The sequence below is a fragment of the Spermophilus citellus genome (genome assembly GCF_964194105.1).
Source record: "Spermophilus citellus genome assembly, chromosome: 2".
In the NCBI taxonomy this organism is placed as follows: Eukaryota; Metazoa; Chordata; class Mammalia; order Rodentia; family Sciuridae; genus Spermophilus; species Spermophilus citellus.
In genome coordinates this window covers 250163347-250187064 of record NC_138183.1, presented here as the reverse complement: position 1 = coordinate 250187064, position 23718 = coordinate 250163347, and the positions used below count along the sequence as shown (strand labels likewise).

Genomic DNA, 23718 nt, shown 5'->3' with positions numbered 1-23718 from the left:
TTTTTGCAAAGACTCAAGTAGAAAATGTCTTGGGATAGGTGCAGCGGTCCGAGGATGCAGTCCTGAGGAGGGAAGCTGAGGCATGAGGACAAGTTCCAGGCCAACCTGGGAAACTTAGCCAGACCCACTCGCAAAAGAACAGTTAGAAAAGAGGCGGAGAGGGGCTGGGGTTGTGGCTCAGGGGTAAAGCGCTTGCCTACCATGTGTGAGGCACTGGGTTTGATACTCAGCACCGCATAAAAATTAAATAAAGGTCCACTGACAACTAAAACATGAGAGAGAGAGAGAGAGAGAGAGAGAGACAGAGACAGAGAGAGAGAGAGAGAGAGAGCGCTTAGAAAACCTGAGACCTGGGTTTCAATCCTCAGAATGATGGAGAAAAAAGAAAAACTGTTTTGGGATTTGCTGGTCGCCTTACTTAAATCTTCTGGTTGCAGCCATAGATGTGGTTGAGCCTGGTTATGTTCCAACAATTTTTATTCATAGACACTTAACTTTCATTTTATTATTATTGTTATTATTATTATTATTATTAATTCTTTTAGTTGTTGATGGACACAATACCTTTATTTTTATGTGGTGCTGAGGATCGAACCCAGTGCCTCACATGTGCAAGGCAAGCTCTCCACCACTGAGCTACAACCTCAGACCTCATTTAATTTTCACTAGTCACAGACTCTTACTCATTTGATTCCCCATCACACACACCATTAAAAAGATGTAGCAACCATTCTAGCCTGTGGGCCTTAAAAAAAAGGTAGGTGATGGGCCAGATCTGGCTGTAGGCTGCAGTCTGCAGACCCCAGTTCCAGATGGCTAAACTGACAAGTTTTAATGACGAGACCTGCTGCTGCCACATCATGATAGATACTGGCACATATAGAGTCCTGATTCCAAGAAGGCAGGCAGTCAGGGAGCCATTATGTTCCTTGGTCCAGTTACATAGAGAAATGGCCCCTGGGGTTGCTGGGGAAGGAGAGGGGGAGGCTGGCAGTGCTGGAGCTAGAGTCCTATGGAAGGCCCACTCCTCAGGGAGGCAGTTGAGACAGATGCAGGTGTAGAATCTCTTCAGCCCGCTTTAGGTACTCAGCTGCCTTCTTCTTCACACCTTCCCGGCGGGCAGGGGATGGGTCACCTGTGGAGAGACTGGCTCAGCTGAGGTACTTGAGCCCAGCTCCCTTCGGAACCCCTGGTCTAGCCCTTTCGGTTCACAGAGCAGCATCATGGGTCCTTCTCCCCTCCCTGGGACTTACCATGTCTCTCCTCCCCATTCTAAAGAAAACTGAAGCCACCAAGAGGAATGGAAATAATCTTCTCAAAGTGACATGGTCATCAGTCAGTGAGGAGAAAGGCTCCTGGTCCTTGCCTGCTTTTCACTTTCCCTTCCTTACTGCTCCATCTAGGACCCCAGGCCTGACCCTCTACCCTCCAGCCCCTACTCACTGGGCACCCCCTGGAGCAGAATGTGCACACCATCTCGGTAGCCCTGGAGCGCAGCAGGGTAGGCGCCTGCCTTCTCGTCCCGCAGGGCCTGGGTGATGAGCTCTGTGGCCTGGCTAAGATAGGCAGGGCGAGGCCCGCCTCCGTCCTCTTCTTCCTCCTGCCCTCCTGGCTCCCAGGGCTCCTGGTTCAGCCTCGTGGACTCTACCTCCATGGCTGCCAGCTCACCTATGTGGGTGGGGCTGGGGCCTGTGCCTTCTGCAATCAGAAAAAGAGCATTCAAGCCTTATTGGCCCTTCATTTCCCATGGACTGTTGACCCCTCCCAAACCTCTCTGACCTATCTAGGTACCAGTGTGTCCTCAGTGGAGGGGTGCAGGGCCTGGACAGTCTAGAAGCCACTTGAGTATAGCAAAAAGAGCCCTACCTTCCTAACTCTTTAGGTATACACTAATTTTTCTTATTGAGCTCTGGGTCACTCACTGGTCCTATTTCTTTCGTGACTCCAGTTGGTCTAGGAATGCAAGAGTTTCTCCGAAAGTTCAGTTACAGGATGGCGGACTAACTATACAGCCTAAGGGTGAAAATGCTGCTTTCCTTCCTTCTTTTTTTTTTTTTTTTGACAGTGCTGGGGATTGAACCCAGGGTCTTGCACATGCTAGGCAAGCTACACCCTCCAGGGCTTTTTCTTTTTTTTTTTTAGTTGTAGTTGGATACAATACCTTTATTTTATTTATTAATTTTTATGTGGGGCTGAGGACTAAACCCAGTGCTTCACACATGCTAAGCGAGTGCTCTACCCCTGAGCCACAACCCCAGCCCTCTCCAGGACTTTTTCAAGATCTTGAAATCTCAGCTGAGAACCCCAGGGCAAGGGGCAGTGGGCAACTGGCATCTTCATGTTCCAGGTTGAAGGGCTCATGATGTCCCGGAGGTGGTCAAAGATCCTCCCTGTGGCTTTCATATGAGGTGGCTACAGAGTCAGTGAGTCTTTTGAGAAGAGGCCTTTGACAGGAAGGAACAGGAGCAGGAAGCACCGTGGCATTCCTGTCCTGGAGAGGGAATGCACGATTGGGCATCTCTCTGGCCCCATCCAAATGGGGAGTCCCAGGAGATCCATGAAGAGATGAGTGGCAGGAAGGCAGGAGGATGTCGCCCCTCCCAGCTGGGCCTTGAGCCCTCCCTGTGTTGCTCAGGAAGCAGGGAGTGCAAGAGTTTGTGGAGCCCCTAAATACTTGAAGTCAGGAGCTTAATGTCTGAAGAAGAGAGGCAGGGGTGGGGCTGGGGTTGTGGCTCAGTGGTAGAGTGCCTGACTAGCAAGTGTGAGGCACTGGGCTCGATCCTGAGCTCCACATAAAAATAAATAAAGGTTCATCAAATCTAAAATATAAATAAATAAATAAATACAAAAAAAAAAAGAGAGAGGGTGCTGGCTCCTGGCATAAACGACTGTTGGGGAGGCAGGAGGGAAGGAAGTGCCTGAGCACACTGCACTTCAGCAACAGGGACACAAGGATTGGGGAATTTTCCTATGGACACAGTAAATGTCTCAGGGGTGCAACCTGTAAAGGGCTTTTCAAAGCAACCGCCAAGCCGGGTGTGTAATCCTAGCATTTCAGGAGGCTGAGGCAGGAGGATCGCAAGTTTAAGGCCAGCCTCAACAACTTAGGCCTTAAACAACTTGGTGAGACCCTGTCTCTAAATAAAACATAAAAAGGGCTGGGGATGCGGCTCAGTACTAAAGCACCTGGGTTCAATCCCTGGTACAAAAACAAAAAAAAACCCAGCAACTGCCAGTGGCTGTCCTATCCTCCACCAGGAACCCTAGAGAGCTCAGCTGGGCCAGGGAACCTGGGTGCCTGCCACTCAGAGGATGGTACAACATCCCTGGTGATACCACCTCTTCTGTCCCCAATCCATTTTCCCCCTTCCCCAACCTTGGAGGTGTGGAAGAAGAACAAGTAAAAGCAAGCTCCTCACACCCTTGTCACTTGCTGGCCTGGCCACTGGCCACTGGCCTGAGCCAGGGGGAAGGTGAGGCTGACAGCTAGATGGGAGCTGACACAGGCTGGCCTAGGCTGTTTCCTCTCCTAGGCTGGGCCTCAGATGCCTGAAACTCATCAGAAGGTGAAGGGTCAGCCCTCAAGGCCACCAAAGGGCAAACAAGGAGGGCCAACAAAACCAGCTTAAAAACACTCCTAAGGAATAAAAAGAGAAACTGTTTCACGATCATCCCAAAGTGAGATTGACCACTTTAACACCTGGGTTGCAGTTACAGCAGAAGCTTGGAGAATTTTTGAATGAAAAACCCAGTGTCTCACTGTTGGGAACTATCATGTTCCTGGTCTCAGAGCAGGAAAGTGCTCGGGACCCTGTCCCATGTGGGGAGCTCATCTGCTTCTGGTGGACTCCAAGGCAGAGTGGCTTCCCTTGGCTGCTCTTTGAGCCCAGACTGACAGGCTTCTCCTACCTCCAGGATCTGCAGGGGACCCTGAGCCAGCCAGGAAGCCCCACCTTGGACTTGCAGGACAAGCTAAAACCTCCCAGAGCAATGTGACCCTGCTCTTCCAAGCTTTCATAGGGAGAAATGGCTCATCTCCTTCCCCAGTGGTTGCTCACTGTGCAGGGATAACCTGCTCAGATTTACACAGTTGCAAACAGCTGGCTGGTGGTCCTGCCTCCTCTTTTGCCCCCCAGGACCTGCTACTGCAATCCCTGCCCTGCCTGCCCCTGCTCCTTACTTTCCTTGGAGAAGGGGTCAAAGAGGGCAAGCTCAGCCTCAGAGAGAAGGCCTTGGGCAGGGGAGCCGGATGCCTCCTCTGTGCTGCCACAGGTGAAGAGAAGATCCAGAGCCTCCTGGGCAGGGCTGGACGGCGGGGGGTCCGCTGAGGACAGACCATTGGGATATTAACACCTGCACATAAACCACTCGACAGAGTTCAAAATGGGATGATCCTCTCAGTAAATCCTTGCAGCAATAGGCATAGACAAGCCCATCATCAGGGTCTGTGCCCATTTTACAGATTAAGAAACTGAAAATAAAGACAGGAAATGACCTATCCAAAGACCTCAGCAGATGCATGGGACATGACAGGGTTGTCACATGATCACAGGTAGGGATAGGAGTGTGGAGCCCTGCCTTCCCGTCCCCCAATTCTGGCTTCCTCCCCCCATTCTCATGTACCTGACACCTCCAACTCCTCTAGGCCCCTCCTTTCTGCAGGAAGTGGCTGGGGCAACCGAGGCTCATCAGGGGGTGGTGTGGGGATCAGAGGGGGTGGTAGAATGTGCAGGTCTCTGGACACTTCGCAGGGCCGTGTCACCTCCCCACCCTGCAGAAAGACCAACAGAGGGAGTGTAGCTTGGTGGGCAGGTAAGCTTTCCAGGTGCTGGGGTGGTAGGAAGGGCAGGTGCACATACCCGGAAGAACTCCTTGAGCTGGGGGCTGTTGTTGAGTGCAGGGATGTGCACCGTGAATCGAAGCAGGTCTTCGGCCCCCTTTCTCCGCTCCTCGATCACAGAGGCTTCAAACCGGCCTGAGGTCCCAGGACAAAGGAGCGGGAGAGCAGTGACCTCAGAGGCTTCTAACACCAAGGCCCACTGTTCCTGGCTCTGCCTGAGCCTCTGAGCAGCCTACTGGCCTCCTCCCAACCTCCCAGCAATCTCTCCAGATGCCTCCTGCAGGGCTCAATCTCCCTATTCATTCTTTATTTCTTCTTCTTATTTTTGGTACAGGGGACTGAACCCAGGGGTGCTTAACCACCAAGCCACATACCAGCTCTTTTTATATTTTATTAGAGACAGGGTCTCACTGAGTTGTTTAGGGCCTTGCTAAATTACTGAGGCTGGCTTTGAACACTGGATCCTCCTGCCTCAGCCTCCCAAGATGCTGGGATTATAGGTGTGCACCACCACACCTGGCCCTATTCATTCTTTTTTTTTTTTTTCCTGTTGGTGCTGGTGATCTATCCCAGGGACTTGTGCATTCTGGGCAGGTGCTCTACCACTGAGCTACATCCCAGCCCTTTGTAAAAAAATTTTACTTTGAGAGATGGTCTTGCTGAGTTGCCCTCAAACTTTTGATTCTGGGCTGGGGATGTGGTTCAGTGGTAGAGTGCTTGCCTACCATGCACAAGTCCCTGAGTTCAATCCCAGTACCAACAACAACAACAAAAGTCTTCAAACTTGCAATCCCTCCTGCCTCAGGCTCCCAAGTAGCTGGCATCACAGGTGTGCACCACTGCACCCCAGATGTTTATCTAAACACCTGCTCTATGCTGGGTTCAAGATGGATGAGAGAAACAAAGTCTCCGCTCTCAAGGATGTGACACTGTAATTGGGAAGGCAGGTAATCAACAAAAAACAAAGTCATTTCAGATGGATGTGATGTAATAAAGAGAAAAGTAAGGCTCAGAGAAGTGCTATGCCCAAGGTCACACAGCAAGCAGCAGTCTCACTGCTGGTATAGATATTATTAAAATTTATCTAACGCTGCCTTAGTTATTATGTTGCTAGTGGGAGTACCCTGATGTATTCCTGCGGTAGCAAGTAACAGCATCCTTCACCTTGTGGGCTGGGGACATAGCTCTGTTGGTAGAGTGCTTGTCTTGCATGTATAAGGCCCTGGGTTCCATCCCCAGCACCACACACACACATATACAAAGAATATCTCATGTGAGTCTGGGGACTCACGTGATCCGTGGGTTAATGGGTAAATGGGTTATCTCAAGAGTGAGTTTGTGGGATGGGGATATAGCTTGATTAGCAGATTGCCTACCTTGCATACACAAAGCCCTGGGTTTAATCCCCAGCACTTAAAAAAAAAAAAGTGGGTTTGCTACAAAAGCCAGTTTGGCTAGGTGTCTGCCAAGGTCCCTGTCTCTTGCCATGTGAGGCCCCACGCCTCCTGGGGACTCTGCCAGCAAGAAGGCCATCACCAGATGTGGCCTCTAAATCTTCTGCCATAACTATGAGCCAAAGTAAACTTCTTTTTTTCCTCGCTTTGTGGTACTGGCAATTGAACCTGGGGGTGCTTTACCACCAAGCTGTATCCCAGCCCTTTTAAAATATTTTTATTTGGGACAGGCTCTTGCTAAGTTGCTTAGGGTCTCCCTAAGTTGCCCAGGCTGGCCTTGAACTTGTGATCCTCCTGCCTCAGCCTACTAGTAACTGGAATTACAGGCACTGCCCACCACACCTGACATATAAACCTCTTCTCTTAATTATTTGCCTAGTCTGTGGTATTGTGTCTATTAGCAACAGAAAACAATCTAAGACACAGACCAAGACCCTTTACCTCATTGAACCTCAGATTCCTCATCTTGAAAGTAGGGGTAATAAAGATGGGAATGTTCTGGCATGGTGGCACACACTTGCAATCCTAGTGATATGGGAGGCTGAGGCAGGAGAGTTGCAAATTTGGCGATAGCCTTGGCAACTAAGAAAGATTCTGTCTCAAAATAAAAAAATACAAAGGGCTGGGGATGTAGCTCAGTGATAAAGCTCTCTGGGGTTTAATCCCCAGTACAAAAAAAAAAAAAAAAAAAAAAAGAGAGAGAGAGCGAGAGAGAGATGGGAATGTTAAAGGGCCCAACTCACAACAAGGGCTAGGCTTCTCTGAGCCTCCATTTCCCTTCAGAGGATCCACCCAGCTCTCCAAATGACTTTGCCTATAGTTCTGGGCCCCATCTCTCTAGTCACCGCCCAGCCAAGGGCCAATTGCCCCCTTTGCCCAACTCTTCTGTACTGGGCCAAGAGCTCAGATCTGACACTCACCAAACACCTGGGCCCGGGGGAAGGATGGGAACTCCTCCAGGCGGCGGAAGAGGTTGCGGTGGGTGTAAGCCAGGTCCCCATGCAGCTTGCGGAAGTCACTGTACCGCTTCCAGACGACCACCTAGAGGGGCATGAGACGTAACCTGGCCAGCAAGGTGGGCAGTAGCCTTCCCCCCACCCAGTCTGCCCCAGGGCCTGGGAGGAGAAGACAGCATCCCAACCACTAGGGGCCAGGGAGGAAGGGCCCAGGTCCTCACAGTTACCTATAACCCACTGCTTCCAGATCTGGAACTGGGGAATTGGGGAATTGGGGAACGGTCCCCTGCCACCCCCGATTCTCACCTCTTTGACATCCTCTGGGTCCTTCTTTGAGATGAACTGAGAAAGAAAAGGCAAGAACCACATGAGATCAGAGACAGACATCTGACACCCCACCAAACTGTAGCAGCTGAGGAGGTGTCAGGGACCTCTCAGAACTCCTCAAAGGGAGATGTCCTTCAGCCACTAAGGCAGCCTGAAGTTAGGGCTTTAGTGTGACTTTGAGCAATTTTTCTACTGCATGCCTTAGTTTCTTCATCCTTCAAATGGGAGGATCCCTAAAGGCCTCTCCAGACTGCACCGTCCTCTGTTCAACTCTCAACCTGTGCCTTCAGAGGCCAAGTCTCTCTATCTCCCGAAACCAAAGAACCCCAAACCTCTGAAGAAATGAGGTTGTGCTGAATGTGGTGGCACGTCCTATAATCCCAGCCACTGGGGCAGCTGAAGCAAGAGGATATCAAGTTCAAAGCCGGCCTGGGCAACTTAGGGAGACCCTGTCTCTAAAAGAAAAAAACCTTAAAAGGGCTGGGGATGTAGATCAGTGGTAAGAGCGCCCGCCTAGCTTGCACCTGGCCCTAGGTTCCATCCCCAGCACTGAAAAAGGAGACAAAAGGAAGGAAGGAAGGAAGGGAGGGAGGGAGGGAGGGAGGGAGGGAGATGTGTGTGCCAGGAGCCAGTCCTTCCTTAAGGGAGAAAGCTCTGCGTTCCAACGCCCCAAGTCACAGAAGAAGCCACCTCTGGGGCTGGTGACCCTTGAAGTGCAGAGCTGGGTCTGAGCTGACAAGAAGATTCAGTTTTAAGTTATGTTCATAATCATTTAAAAATAATGTCCCACAGTTTGCAGCACTTGACAGGTTTTTTTTCCCTTGATACCTTTTATTTTTATGGGGTGCTAGAATTGAACTGAGTGCCTCATGCATGCTAGGTGAGTGCTCCTCCTCTGAGCCCCAGCCCCAGCCCAGCCCTTGATAGTTTTTAAAACATGCATTTAAAAGATGAAATCATGGAGGCTCAGAGGGGGGGATGGCCTGGAAGGCAGTGCTGAGACTAAAACCTGGCCTTGGCTTCTGACAACTGACCTGCCTAAAGCATGGCAAAACCAAACCAAACCCAAAGCCCATATTTAAAAACCATTGAGGGGGGGCTGGGGATGTGGCTCAAGCGGTAGCGCGCTCGCCTGGCATGCATGCGACCAGGGTTCGATCCTCAGTCCTCAGCACCACATACCAACAAAGATGTTGTGTCCGCCGAGAACTAAAAAATAAATATTGAAAATTCTCTCTCTCTCTCTCTCTCTCTCTCCTGTCTCACTCTCTCTTTAAAAAAAAAAAAATCTTAAAAAAAAATAAATAAATAAATAAATAAATAAAATAAAAACCATTGAGGGATACCCCCTGGGTTCAATCCTTAGTACCCCCCCCCCTAAAAAAGGAATATATACCTGATAAAGGACTCAAATCCAGAAAGGCCCTCTATAAAATCAATGTTAAGACAACTCAATTTTTTAAAAATGAGCAAAATATGGCCAAGTCGCTTAATATCTATAAGCCTCAGTTTCCACATCAATAGTTGAGAAAAGAGTACCTGTCTCACAGTTCAGAAGATAGCTAACAACATGTGAAAGCTGCTTTAAGACCACAAACTTGGGGAGGAAAAAGGGACTTTAGAATGTCCCCCCTCTCTTTATTTCTGCCTCCCTGGTTGGAGTCATTCTCAAAGGATGGTACTCAGAAATGTGACTGTGACATAAATTCGTATTTAATGTAGGACTTTAATTTAAAGATGCAGCAGTTCCATGAGTGTCAACTGAGAGCAGCCTCTGGAAAGAGGCTCCTTATTGCCTTTCAGAAGGCCTGGTGTTTAATCTTTTTGTTGTTGTTGTTTTTTAATTTTTTTTAGTTGTTGATGGACCTTTATTTCACTTATTTGCTTATATGTGGTGCTGAGAATCGAACCCAGTGCCTCACACGTGCTAGGCAAGTGTTCTATCACTGAGCCCTAATCCTTTTTTTTGGGGGGGGTATCAGGGATTGAACACTTAACCACTGAGTCATATCCCATCCTTTTTATTTTATACATTTTATTTAGAGAGAGGGTTTTGATAAGTTGCTCAGTCCCTGGCCAAGTTGCTGAGGCTGGCTTAGAATTTGTGATCCTCCTGCCTCAGCCTCCCAAGCTGCTGAAATTACAGACATGTGCCACCATACCCAGCCATTTTATCCTATTAAAAAAAATTTTTTTTTAGCTGTTGATGAACCTTTATTTTATTTATTTATATGCAGGGCTGAGAATGAAACCCAGTTGCCACAACACACGACTAAGTTGTTCAGGTTCACTCCAGGTGAATGTGGGCTGGCACGAAGTAACCACACCGAGAGAGAAAATACCTCTTTCTCGGGATTCTTCAGCGATGGCTCCCCAGCTCCAGCTCCCACTAGGGAGGCAGAAATAAAGATAGAGAGGGAGCTGGGGATATAGCTCAGTTGGTAGAGTACTTGCCTCGCATGTTCAAGGCCATGGGTTCAATCCCCAGCAACACACACACACACACACACACAGACAGACACACACACACAAAAAAAAAAAAAGAGAAGGAGGACTTCTAAAGCCCCTTTTTCCACCCCAATGGTGTGGGGGGTTAGGTTTCAGGGGGTGGAGTCTAGCTTCCAGATGTCTTCTGGTCAGCAGATTAACTGACATCTTGGAAGTCCATGCCCATCTCAGGTGCTGAGTGGGATCAAAAGGCAGAGCTAGTGAAAAGGACACACACGTGCACACAGTCCAGTCAGCTCAAGCGCTCAAAATGCTCACAGCTTGCACACACAGCCAAGCGCCCCACCACTGAGCCGCAACCCCACCCCCTATTTTAAGGGCCCCCTGTCTCCTCCCCTTTTCCTGACAGCCTGTATCTGTATTCAATCATTACCTGTCAACACAGTGTGATTTGGTATGAATAAATATGGCATAATTAGCTTGAAAAAAGTGAGCAAAATACTTGAACAGGCACCTCCCACAAAAAAGACCTATAAGATTATTATGAGAATGTGCTCAATATCAACTCATTAGAGAAATGCAAATTAATACTCCAAATACATACCAAGAATAACTAAAATTAAAGATCCTGTTGATTTCCAGTGCAGGTGATAAGGGAAGCATGACATGGGCAACTACTTTGGAAAACTTTCTGGCAATTTCTAGTAAAGCTAGACGTATACCTATCTTACACGCCAGCAGTACCATTCCTATGTGTATCCCAAAGAGAAATGAGCAGATATGTCCAGAAAAAAATTTTGTACCTGAAAGTTCATACAATTTAACAACTAAAAAAAATGTTTAAGAAAAAAACAAAATATTCAACATAAGTAATAAAGAAATGGTGAGCCAGGTGTAGTGGTGCACACCTGTAATCCTTTTGACTCAAGAGGCTGAGGCAGGAGGATTGAAAGTTTGAGGCTAGCCTCAGCAATTTAGGGAGATACTGTCTCAAAATATAAAAAGGGCTGGGGCTGGGCGACGTGGTGCATGCTTATAATTCCAGTGACTGAGGAGGCTGAGGGAGAAGAATCATAAGCTCAAGGCCAGCTATGTCTCAAAATAAACAATAAAAAGGACTGAGGATGTGGTTCAGTGCTCAAGGGCCCCGGGTTCACCCCCTGGTACACCCCCTGGTACCAAAAAAATAAAAAAAGGCAGGGATTTAACTTGGTAGAACACTTGATCAGCATGTGCAAAGCCCTGGACGAATTCCAAAAATATTATGTTGAGTTAAAAAAGTCAAACACAAAAGAATATTTGTTTCATTGCTTCATTCATATGAGATTCAAGAACAAACCAAATTCATCTTTGGTGACAGAAATCAGATAAGTAGTGATCTCTGCGGGAGGGTGACCAGTGATTGGAGAGATGAAAAGAAATTTTCTGGAGTCATGAAAATGTCTCTCTCCATCTGAGTGGTGTTTGCACACATTATACTTTTAGTGAAATTTGATTAGGCTGTACATTGAAGACTGAGCTCATTTATGTAAACTGTGTCTCAATTTAAAAATTTTTTTGATAATAAAAATGAGTCAGAATGCTTTTATTTGCAATCTTAAAAAAATTTAAAGTAAAATAAAACACAAAAACTCACTTAGAAACACCAGTAAGCAAAAAGAGTCAGAAGCACAACTCCATTGTGTGTAAATAATACTACTAAAGTAGACACGGTAATTTGCTTGTAAATGTAGTTATTTTCAAGGATCAACAAATTGGTAGCAACAGAGACATGGGGATGGCAAGTGGGCAAAATTTATCTTTATAATTTATAAAAATATATCAAAGTAGGGTTAGAGATGTAGTTTGGTGACAGAGGGCTTGTCTAGCACACACAATGCCCTCGGGTCAATCTGCATTACTGCAAAGCACCCCAATCCACAAAAAACTATAGACCCATCCCAGCTATCTCAAATAATGAATGTTACTTGGTTTAAAAAGTCAGTAGGAGGCACGTAGGCAAAGGTTGAAGAAGAAGGCCACATCCTTCCTACCCCCTACCCCTCCTGCCCATCTCCCAGGGGCAATCTCTTTATTTGTAGTTTTTTTGGCATGGGAATGACATAAAAAATTTGGGGAAAGCATATTTTGAAAACATCTAGGATTCTGCATTTAGTAGTTGCCTGGTCCCCAAATTCTAAGAGTATAAACTATGTATGCTAAACTGGAGGCTGTGACACACGTCTGTGACTCAAGAGGCTGAGGCAGGTGGATCACAAGTTCAAGGCCAGCCTCAGCAATTTAGTGAGGCCCTTTCTCAAAATAAAAAGGGCTGGAGATGTAGCTCAGTGTTAGAGTGTTGCCCCTGGGTTCAATCCCTAGCAAACAAAACAAAACAAAACAAAACAAAACAAAAAACCACTAAAAAAGTCCCTCCTCAACCCCAGTCCCCAGAGACTTTCCCTGGAAGTCTCCATTATTACCGATTCTTCAAATCATTCTACAGGAAGTCTCTTATGCCGTTTTATCTTAAATTCTTTTCATGGTTTTCTCCATGTCTCTATAAAATGTGCTTATAATACTGCTTCCAACATCCACTATAGCCTTTACCTATCCTCTTCCTGCGATGACCGTGAAGATTCAAGTCCTTTTGAATTGTGAATTTTTTAAACCATAGACCTGTATTAATTTTTTTAAGAAATAAACTCTTTAAAGGGTTTTTAGGTATCCAACAAACCAATAAATGAAACTTACCCCCAAATTGGGAAACTAACTAACGTTTGGGTTAAGCCAGAGTTTTCACGTCTGAGAATCTCACAGACTGAGGCCCAGACAGCAAGCGTCGGGCGTGGGCACACGCACCTCACAAGTCCGGGAACTGTGTCCACGCCCTTTTAAAGAGGACCACGCCCTTCCACGGCCCCGCCCCCGATGGCGAAAGAAGTCAACGACAGCGCCCACCACAGGCTTTTCTTAAAGGGGAAACCCATTTCTGTCGTCTAAAAAAGGAGCTTCCTACAGCGCCTTCCCTTAAGGTAAAGCACAACCCCCTGGCTACTTAAAAGGGTAAGGTCCCCGCTGGGCCCCACCTCACCTGCGCGGTTACTTTGTACTCGGTGTAGCCCTTGGCATGGGTCCTGGGGTCGGAGACCGTGTAGTGCCGTAGAAAGTCATCTTTCGTCTGGCGAGACATGACAACCCCGCTACAGCGGGGCTGACCGCCGGCAGGTACCCCCTCCACGCCACCCCCGCCCCGTGCGCTCTGCCGCCTAGCCCGGGCCTGCGCCCTGCTCCTTCCGGCCCAGGGAGCTGGTCGCAAGTGACGACGCCGTTCTCGGACGTAGCGCGCGGCCAAGGGAGCGTCTGAAAAGATCCCTGTTGTTGTTGAAGCGCAAATGTTGTAAATTTTGAGAGAAAGGATTGGTTGGGCAGGTTCCAGCTGCTGGTTTTATTTTTGCGGGGAACTGAATGCATCCTATCGGGGCGGAAAACCTTTCCGACCTCCAAACTACGTCTCCCCTGCTTCCCTTCTTTCATCCAGACACCCAACTTTTATTTATTATTATTATTTTTATTAGGTACTGAGGATTGAACTCCAGGGGCACTCGACCACTGAGCCACATCCTCAGCCCTATTTAGCATTTTTCTTTAGAGACAGGGCCTCACTGAGTTGCTTAGTGTCTCATCATTGCTGAGGCTAACTTTGAACTCGCGATCCTCCTGCCTTAGTCTCCTGAGCCGCTGGGATTCACAGGCGTGTACCAATGCGCCCAGCTATTTGTATTTATATAAAAAAAATATTTAAAAAATGTTTTTAGTTGCCAATGGACCTTTATTTTTATTTATTTATATGCGGTGCTGTGAATCGAACCCAGTGCCTCACACATGCTAGGCAAGTGCTCTACCACTGAGCCACAACCCCAGCCCCTATTTGTATTTTGCCCAAGCTGGTCTTGAACTCCCACCTCAGCCTCAGAGGAGGTGGGACTACAGCACTGCTGTGCCCAGCTCATCCACCCAATTTTCATTGTGTTCATAATGTGCCAGACAGCCAAATTCCTCTCTCCCTCTGCAGGACTGGCTAATGCATGTTTCCTGTAAGCTTGGGGGCAGCAAAAACAGTGCCAGAGAGGCAGGATGCTGTTTGGGGACTCTAAGTCACTACTCTTATGGTTTCAATTTCCTTTAACTACTTGAGATCCAGTTTCTCATCTCTAGAAGGGGGAAAGGGGGTTAGAAGAGAATCTTCTGCAATGGCTGCAGGGAAGGATTTTTGTTTTTGTTACAGGTTTGCAGCCAGAAACAGGTATGGTGGAAGCCATCAAGACATCAAAGGAGGAAAGACTTATTGTCCTCAGTGAACGTGTAGATTTGGGCAGCTCCACCACTACCAGCAATCCCATCTACAAATTTGGGGGATAAATAAAGAATCATGGAAAACTTTGAGAAGGAGGTGAGTGAGATGGAAAAAGCCTCCTTCAAGTGTACCTGGATCCTGGATAAACCGAAACCTGAATGTGAGCCTGGTATCATCATTGATATGTCCCTGTGAAAATTTGACACCAACAAATTTTTCATGACTATCATGGAAGCTTCAGGATACAGAGACTTTATCAAAAACTTCATGGGGGGGGGTGGCACACTGGGTGTAGCTCAGTGATAGAGCTTGTGGTTAGCACTCAGGAGGCCCTGGGTTCAATCCCAGCGTTCCTCCTAAATATACGCATATATTTAAAAACCCCATTGCAGGCCCATCTCAAGCTATTGCTGCAGGTAGTGGGAATTTAAGTTGGTCTCTCATGCGTTAGGTATGAAACAGCTAGCTGTGTTTTTTCCGCTGAGCCACCCTACAGAGGAGACAGGAGGGACTCTTACAGAAGGCAGTGCCTACATTAGGAAAATTCCCTACAACCCAACAGTGTAGCATTCGTGTGAGCGTCCAGTTGGAAAGGTGACAACGTAGGAAGCAGGGGCTACCATGGCTTGGTTCAAGGGAAGAAGTCACGTCATGGTAAAGGTGGCAGAGGAGCCGCAGTCCCCGAGGCTCTGATATGTTCTAGGGTCAGCCTTTCTGGAACTCTCCAGGCTGGTGATACACATTGGTACTGTTGTCCTTGGGGCCAAGTGAGAACGGGGTTTTCAAACCTGGCACTGTGGTCACCTTTGCTCCAGTCAGTGTTACACTGAAGTCAAAATCTTGAACTGCACCATAAAGTTTTGAGTCCACAGTGAGGTGAAGTACTGGCAGGACAGGGACTTTTCTTCCTGGAACTCGGAGGTACGAACCTTGTGCTGCAGGCTCCAGGTGGAAATAGACGACAGAATTGCACTCTGGGGCCTGAACGCGGGTAGGTCACCCAGGCAGCATTAAGCAGTTGGGGTGTGGCACTGTCCCCTGGCACCGCACACCCGGCTCCTGCTCTCTAAAGCTTGCTGGGCAGCTTGTGGCTCCTGGCCTCCTCAGCCCCCTCCCTCCCTCCCTCTGCCCTTTCCCTGAGCAGAAGACAGCGGGGAGAGGGGAAGCCACCAAGCTGCCTGTGTCCCCGGTCTGCTGGACCCTGCTGGGATCCTTCCTGCCTCAGCAGGGCAGGCTCTCCACCCAGACCTTGGTGATGAGCAACCATGCTGCGCTCTTGCTGGCCCCCAGCTGTGCATAATTCACCTCTCCATTGGGTGTGGCTTGCTAAGGGGACCACCAGCATGTCCACAAGCACGGGGTAACAGTGCACACTGCTTGGACCTGCTTGGACCACGCTGTTCATTCTAATCATAGCTGACACTTGGTGCTATGACATACAAGGCGCCAACCAGTTCGGTCCTCATCCCAACCCTGGGAGGTAGGTGCCATTGTATTTCCCCAAATGGGGAAACTGAGGCACAGATATGTTAAACAAGTTGCTCAGCCTTAATGAGCACATGGCAGGGCTGGGGTTTGGCTGCGGGGACTCAAGTGTTTGCTGGCCACGGGGTTTGGAGGCTGCTGACCTCAGCAACTGTCCCTCAAGGACAGGGCAGGGGTTCCTAATTTTGAGCATGTCCTAAGATTGGCCACCCAACATCTGCTTCCCTCTGCCCACCCTAAAGGAACCTCTACCCCTCGGAGAAGGGACCCTAGTGCTAGTTCAGATGGAAATCCCAGGGTCTCCTTCGCCTTTACGCATAGCATCCAACTGTCATGAAGATATCCTTCCTCCCTTGGACACAGTCCCGTGGGCTTCGTGGGCAGCAGGTCCTCATTAAGAGAGTTTTGAGCAAAGAGAAGCTGAAGATGGTTAGGCCCACGCTGTGCAGGAGGCAGCAGGGCGTGGTGGCCGGGATGCAGGGTCAGTGCGCCACTTGCTGGGGGGCTTGAGGTGGCCACTTATTAATCTCCTGGGGGCTCAGCTTCCAGTGTCAGGGGACACTGATGGTCTATGCCCTAGGCCTGTCTTTAGCTGCCTTGATCCCTGAGTAGTGCTTAGAACAGCAGCCCCATGAAGACACCTGCCGGCCTTGCTGCCTGGATTGAGGTCCGGGGGCCTGGTTTCACATGCCTCAGGGAAGGCCTTAACCATCCCTGCCCGATGCAGCCCACTCCCTTTCTCCCTGTGTGCCTACTTGTGCCCAAGTCCATACTCTCCCAATTCTCAAGAGCTCTTGCTCTTTCCTGCCTCTGCTTTGCGATTCTGCCTGAGCAGCACTGCCATGTACAGCTGTACAGGCTGTGCACTGCACAAGGGGTTCTGGTCATAACAGCAAGTAGGGAGGCCATTTTTAGCCCATGTTCCATTCAACAACCTGTGCACCATGAGCCCAGGCCTGCGGCTGCGCCTTTTTCTGATTCCCACCTAGGAGCGGTGCAGTTGCCCTGGTAAACTGCCACCCATTCTCTACCCAGACCCTTCCTCCTCCTCCATTCCCAACTCTAAGGCTGCCTCCTCTGAGAAGCCTGCCTGGACTCTTCCAGATGGCATCAGGTGCAGCCCTGACCTGAGCTTTGGCAACTCTGTGCGTCCCTCTGGCACAGATGACCCTCTGCTTCTGTATGCGCCCTGCCGGACTCTAGGACCCCAGGTGGTCTTCAAGGCGGGTGAATCACAGGGGCTCAGCCAGCAGCTGGACAGGAGTGCTTTATTCTCACAGCTGAGCCCAAGATGAGGCCCAGGGCCTCCAGAGCAGCAGAGGCTGCCCCTTCCAGCCCAGGCCCCTCTTCTTGGTGTGGCGACTGGGGGCTGGGTCGGGAGCCAGGGTGACTGGAGGGGTGCAGCTTCCTGCCGTGGGAGAGCAGCAGCGGGCAGTAGCAGCAGCAGGTTCCGGGAGGGTGGGCGTGTTAGTCCAGCGGGCTGACTCCGCTCCGCACGGTGGCAGCTGGGGGGGCTGGGGCCTGGACCGCAAGTGGGGACATCCAGGTGGTTCAGTCGGCTGTGAAGATGCGACTGGAGATGTCATCCAGGAGCCAGTCGATGCCGGGCAGCAGGTTCTCCCCGGTGACGGCGCTGCAGCCCTGGATGGACCAGTGGTGGCTGCGGATGGAGTCCAGCTCCAGGGCCTGCGGACAGGAGCTGCTGGTGGGCGGGGGCCAGAGTCCCCGGGCCTGCCCTCCTGGCCCTGGGGGAACTCTGTGTCTCCCTCAAGGCCTTGTCCAAGGGTCATCCCGTCTGTGCAGCCTCCTACGCGGGTTTGCCACCCCTTGGGCACCTAGGCTTTCTGTAGGGCCACACCGCTGACACTCAATGGTGAAAAAAGCAATATGGGCCCCTGTGCATCTCCTAGGACTGGGTTCTGTGTCAGGAATCCTACATATGACATCTCATCTGCTCCTCCCAAGGCCTCATGAGTCTGGGATTGTGTTGGTCATTTTACCAAGGAGGAAACCAAAGCTCAGAGAGGTTATGGATCCTGCCTAAGGTCACACAGCTAGTAAGTGGCAGAACCAACATTCTAACCTGGCTCTTTCTCATTATGGTGCTTGAGCACTAGCGTAATGGTTAAGATTTAGTTACCAGGTTAGATAGGCCTGCTTTTAAATCCTGGCTTGTCCACTTTCTAGCTGTGTGTCATTGGGTAAATTATCTAACCTCTCTAAGTCTGCTTAACCATCTTTTAAAATGGCGACAGTAGTCCCTACCTAGCAAGGCTGTTGTGAGAATGAATTCAGCGAATCCATGCAGAGAGCATCACAAGGGGCGCACTCGCAGTGTGCTGGCTCCTGTGCCATCGAACTGACAGACACCGAGTCTCTGGTGCCCACAGACGTCCATCCCGCCACACAGCAGGGGTCAAAAGTGCTTTTTACACAAATTAATATAGAAACATGCCCCTTTTCTTCAGGAGGCTGCCCCAGGGACTGGACTCACCTCGCGAATGGCGTTCGAGGACAGCGCTCCAGGCAGGTCCTGCTTGTTGGCAAAGATGAGAAGGGTCGCTCCGGCCAGGCGCTGCGGGGAGGAGGGGGGTACTGGGGTCAGAGACCAACCCTGAAGATGAGACAAGGCTGTGGGTTCCCGGAGAGGCCCAGGTGAGGGGGCAGAAGGGCAGGGCCACTGAGGCTGCAGCCACGTGGGGCAGAGCCCAGGGCTGCGCCTGGGTCCTGGTTCCAGCCAACCACCCCCTGTGGGCGCTCTCCTTTATGCCTCAGCTTCCTCTTTTATAAGTAGGGAGGGGATACTCAAGATGGCTCCTGAGCCCTTGCAGTCCTGCCGCTCAGGACTGTGGCCTGGCGAGCCCACGCCACACGGGCATCCCAGCCTCCTGGGGGTTTGCTGCTGCAAGTGGCCACCTTCCCTCTTCCAAGTGTTTGTAGCCACACCCCCAGCCCTATTTTGTATTTTATTCAGAGACAGGTTCTCACTGAGCTGCTCAGCCCCTCGCCATTGCTGACGCTGGCTTTGAACTCGTGATCCTCCTGCCTCAGCCTCCAGAGCCTCTGGGATTACAGGCGTGCACCACCGCACCTGGCTGTAGCCCTTCTGATAGTTCCATTCCCCAAAGGCTTCGCTGTCTGCCTCTGATTCTGTCATTTCTATGCGTTTACAACTGGGAGTCCTTCCATGTGGACAGGTGGACATGACCTGCTTGGTCTCAACCTGCCAGGCCTGGGCTCAGCATTTGACAGCCAGGACTTCAGTGGATCTGCTGACACCCCCAGGAGGGGTCCACATGTCACTGTGGGTTCTTGGAGTTATTCACAACTTCACTACCGCTCTCAAGAGGCCTGGTTTCTACTAAATGCAGCAAGTGACCTTCATCAAACCCCAGAAGAGACAAAGCCCGTGAGTGGAAACAACAGAGAAACACACACACACACACACACACACACACACAGATAGTGAATTCCAAATAAGACCTGTAGATAACAGTAACTCACCAATACTAGCTTCCTGGTTTAAGAGGTATACCAGGGTTCTCCGAGATGCTGACATTAGGGAAGTGGGGTGAGGGAGGGGGGAGTATCTTTGTACTATCTTTGCAACTCTTCTGTAAATCTAAAATCTTACTTAAAAAAAAGTGTTGGGGCCACACAATAAATTATGAGATCAGCCTAACTGTGATCCCCATTTTAGGAATGTGGAAGTGGGGCTGGGGATGTGGCTCAAGCGGTAGCGTGCTCGCCTGGCATGCGTGCGGCCCGGGTTCGATCCTCAGCACCACATACAAACAAAGATGTTGTGTCCGCTGAGAACTAAAAAAAATAAATATTAAAAATTCTCTGTCTCTTAAAAAAAAAAAAAAAAGGAATGTGGAAGTGGAAGCTCAGAGAGGTTGAGTGCCTTCCTGAGGTCACACTGCAGTGGCAGACTCCTGAGCCAGGCTTCCTTGCCTCCCAGAGCTTCCCACGCTGACCTTGAGGATGCTCCCTGAAGCCCTATGGTGTGAGTGTTGTCATTCCCATTTCAAGGTACGGAACCTGAGGCTCAGGGTGGTGACACAGTAAAACCAAATTTATGGAAACCCAGGTCTCTGTCCACAGCATGCTTTCTGCCCTTGGCACTCTGGGTCCCCAGGTGTCCCCCAGGGATCATGCTGCCCCGCCCCGCCCGGCCCACCTCCTCCACCAGCAGGCTCTGGAGCTCGCGCTGACAGTCCTGCATGCGCTGGCGGTCCGCGCTGTCCACCACCCAGATGAGGCCGTCAGTGCTCTCAAAGTAGTTGCGCCAGTAGGAGCGTAGGGACTTCTGGCCACCGACATCCCAGACGTTCAGCTTGAATCTGGGCAGAGAGTGGCTGGTGGTCAGCTGGTCCTCCCCACCCGCCCCCCCTCGGGGCGGGCCCCAGGCCCCGCTCACCCCCGATGCTCCAGTGTTTTGATGTTGAAGCCCAGAGTCGGGGAGATGGTGTCCACGTCTTCCCCGTTGAACTTCTTGAGGATAGTCGTCTTGCCGGCATTGTCCAGGCCTCTGGCCACACGGGTTAAGGAGAAGTCCCTGTGCTGTGCCAGTGGCGATGTCATTCTTAGGGACTGACCGTTTCCCATCATGTAAAAAAGAATCGAGCACGTGCTGGCCCATAACTGGCCTGGAGAAAGCATGGAACTAGCAAGATATAGTGACTCCAAAGGCCCAGGCCAGAGGATCACAGTTTCGCGGTCAGCCCCTGCAACTTAGCAAGGTCCTAGGCAACCTAGTGAGGCCGTCTTAAAATCAAAAATTAAAAGGTCTGGGCATGTGGCTCCGTGGTTACGCATCCTGGGTTCATTTCTCAGTACCAACAACAACAAAAAGATATAATTGTATCATCTCTGCTAATCAAAAGCTTTTTAATTCATATAAAAAATCTTGATTGAACACCTACTATGTGCCAGGCCCTCTCTAGGTGCTGAGGGACAAAGTCCCTGCCCTTATGAAGCCTGCACTCTTAGTGAGGAGACTGTGATAAAGTGCAACTGAGAAAATAAGATCCTGTGAATGTGGCAAGCCCCAGGGAGTCACCTCGAGGGGCACCTGTAGGGAGGGCTTTCAGCTCCGTGCCAGGGAAGGCTCCCAGAGGCATACTGAACGGAGGCCTGAAATACAGGGAGTTAGCTTTTTTGAAGGGCTGAAGGAAGAGCAAATACAGGAATGTTCCACAACCTCTGGTGCAGAAAGCAGAAGAATGGATAAGCTCACCAGTGGGAGAGAACCACCCTGCTCTCCTTCCAACACTTAAGGCACTTGCAGCCGGGATGGGGCTGGGGGGAGGTCCTGGGCTTAGTGCCTCTTGCTGCTCACTGGACCTGGGACCAATGACTTCAACCTGTAAAATGGAGGCGGGGAGAGTACCTTGCCGAGACCTTAGTCCCTGAAAACTGGCTCCAGATTCTCCCCATCTCCCTAATGCTGTCCTCCATCTTTCCTTCTCCCCCACATCATCTCTGGCAGCTGGCAAATATGCTATTGTTTCTCCCCCTCAGATGCCGCAAACAAAACCCTCCCCTGCCCCAGGGACTCACTCCTACCTTCCCTTTCACAGCACACCTCCTCGCCACAGTTGTTCACACTCACCAGAGCCTGTTTCCCTGCTCTTTGTTAAACATATAGCTGTGGCTCCCACTGCTTCCCAAACCTGTTCTTGCCAAGTGGGTCCTCCAGATCTCCCCCACTGCTCCCTAGTGGACAGTGGCCCTCACCTGCAGCACCTGACAACAGTGGCTCACCCTCCTTCCTCCTCCTAGGCCCTGATTTCCTCTGCGCCCTGCCTGACTTCTTATCTGTATTTCCACAACTCACTTCTCTGTGCACACGGGGCTCCCTAGGTGAGTCCCTCCAGGATCATAGCTTCAAACACCATCCCTGTGCTGATGCCACCCACCCATGCCCCTCTAGTAAGCCCTGTATCCTGCAGCCTACCTGGTACTCCAAGGCATCTCAGAGCTATCACTTCCCGGGAAACCTGCTCCTCCCGTTTTGTCTTCCCCATTTCGGTAAGTGGCTCTTGTCTTCTCATGGATCAGCCCAGAAACCCAGGCTGCAGGCTTCACTTCACTTCCTCTCTCACGTCCCACCTAGCAGCAATTCCCGCTGGCCCTGCTATCATGGTGTCCCCCTACTTCCGTGACCTCACTACTTCCATCCTGGTCCAAGCCACCATTCTATATCAATTGCATGAGCACAGCTGCCTAACTGGGCTCGGTTCATGGCCTCGCATCTGGTACTCACTTAAAGTGAGAGCTAAGAACTAAAGATCCTAGGATGCTCCCTGTCCTCACCCTCCCCAGCCACACCACCCTCCCTGGCATCCACCGAACACACCAATTGTGCCTCCTTCAGGGCTTTCCACTGGCCTTTCCTCTGCTTTAAATGGCTCCCCGCCACACACACATTCCTCATCTCCTTCATGTCTTTATCCAGCGGTCACTGGGTCAGGAGGTCAGGTACGCTCAGGCCAGACAGCGACGGATGGTGGCCTTCTTTGGCCTCCCTAAACTACTTTCTTCTCCATTCATACTACATATTTCACTTCTTTGCGGTCTTCTCTTTCTCTTCCCCCGTTACAGAATTTTCATGAAGGCAGGATTTGGTTTGGTTGTTTCACCCCAGCCCCTAGGCCAGTGCCTAGCACGTAGTAGGCGCTCAGTAAATATGTATTGAATGCGTGACTCCGCGCTCTTCTCAGAGCTCTTTAAATGAAATGCGATGTGGATCTTATTAAGTGACGTGCGCACGTCTATGTTCTCTCCGGGCCGGGGGTGAGGCCGGCCTAGCTCTGCCATCGCCGGTTCCCCACGGCCGCACAGGGCAGGGCCAGGAGTGCAGCCGCCTGCTAACCGGGCTCGGGAGGCCGGCTGGGCCCTCGGACCTACAAGCCGCAGGCCGCGGGGACACCGACGCGCAGCGGGGCAGCAGAGGTGACGGTTGGAGTCACGGTGGACCGAGTTGGGGACACCCGCGGGCGCAGAGCCCAGAGCTGGCCCCACACGCCCCCGGGATTCCGACCTCGGGGGCCGGGCAGGACCCGGCACCCTCGGACCTCGGGGAGGAGGTCAGGGCCTCAGAGAGGACAGGGGCCCACGCTCAGGCCAGACGGAGACAGACGGTGACGTTCGAGTCACCTCCGAGCCCCACCTCCTCCTTGCAATAGGGACACACGGTCGCGCGCTGCGCCGTTAGGCCCACACCTTCGGCGTTTGGAACGGAGTCCCCCCTGCCCGGCCCGAGCCGGTGGTACGGCCTTTTCTCGGCCCCCGCCGCCAGCGATTGGTAGGGCCCACGTGCGTGACGCACAATGGACAGTTGTTCGCGCCGGCCGGCCGCTCACCCGCGCCCGGCAGGGGGCGCCTAGCACCGCCCACGCGGCGGGGGCCCCTACTACCCTCGGCGCTCCGGCGTCTGGGAGGATACAGCATTAGCAGTCGCAGCTCCCGCTCTTTCTGCTTCATCTTCTTCAGTATGGTCAGAAGCCCCATGGTCCCGTAGCCCCCTCCCAGACGTCGTTTCTTACAGTCCGGGACCCCGCTCCCTGTTCCTATTGGCCATCACACCCACCGACAGCACAGCCTATTGGCCTGGCCCCTTTTGGACCCGCCCTCACCACCACGTGACCGTAAAGTTGCCCGGCTGAGCTGTATCAGTGGTCCCTCTAGTGGCGCTCAGGCGTCTACGCGCCTCCCTGCATTAACCCTGCGCCTCCCGAAGACTGATTCTTGAGGACCGAGGCAAAACCCCCATTCCTTTCTCCCCAAGATCCCAGGACTCGGCCGGGAACGGGAGGCTGAAGTTATGGAGTTGTAGCTTGGTACGGTGGGGAGTACTTGCGAAGA

The 23718-nt window shown here is 51.0% G+C and overlaps 2 protein-coding genes across 3 annotated transcripts; both read right to left on the bottom strand.

Moving 5' to 3' along the window:
- Positions 1 to 459: 459 nt before the first annotated feature.
- SNX15 (sorting nexin 15) lies at positions 460 to 13299 on the bottom strand. Its single transcript, XM_081282701.1, has 8 exons — positions 13099 to 13299; positions 7557 to 7592; positions 7215 to 7335; positions 4860 to 4975; positions 4624 to 4771; positions 4181 to 4324; positions 1444 to 1698; positions 460 to 1135 (listed from the first exon to the last, which is right to left on the bottom strand). Exons 1-8 carry the CDS (start codon positions 13195 to 13197, stop codon positions 1029 to 1031), a joined length of 1026 nt encoding a protein of 341 aa, XP_081138827.1. The 5' UTR covers positions 13198 to 13299; the 3' UTR covers positions 460 to 1028.
- Positions 13300 to 17095: 3796 nt separating this feature from the next.
- ARL2 (ARF like GTPase 2) lies at positions 17096 to 23453 on the bottom strand. 2 transcript variants are annotated; one of them, XM_081261730.1, is made up of 5 exons: positions 23300 to 23453; positions 20270 to 20380; positions 20030 to 20192; positions 18341 to 18421; positions 17096 to 17532 (listed from the first exon to the last, which is right to left on the bottom strand). In XM_081261730.1, exons 1-5 carry the CDS (start codon positions 23362 to 23364, stop codon positions 17398 to 17400), a joined length of 555 nt encoding a protein of 184 aa, XP_081117856.1. In that variant the 5' UTR covers positions 23365 to 23453; the 3' UTR covers positions 17096 to 17397. The 2 variants fall into 2 exon arrangements, with proteins under 2 accessions (XP_081117856.1, XP_081117857.1); XM_081261731.1 differs by lacking the exon at positions 23300 to 23453 and adding an exon at positions 21809 to 21826 and having other exon boundaries at positions 20270 to 20407.
- Positions 23454 to 23718: the final 265 nt, after the last annotated feature.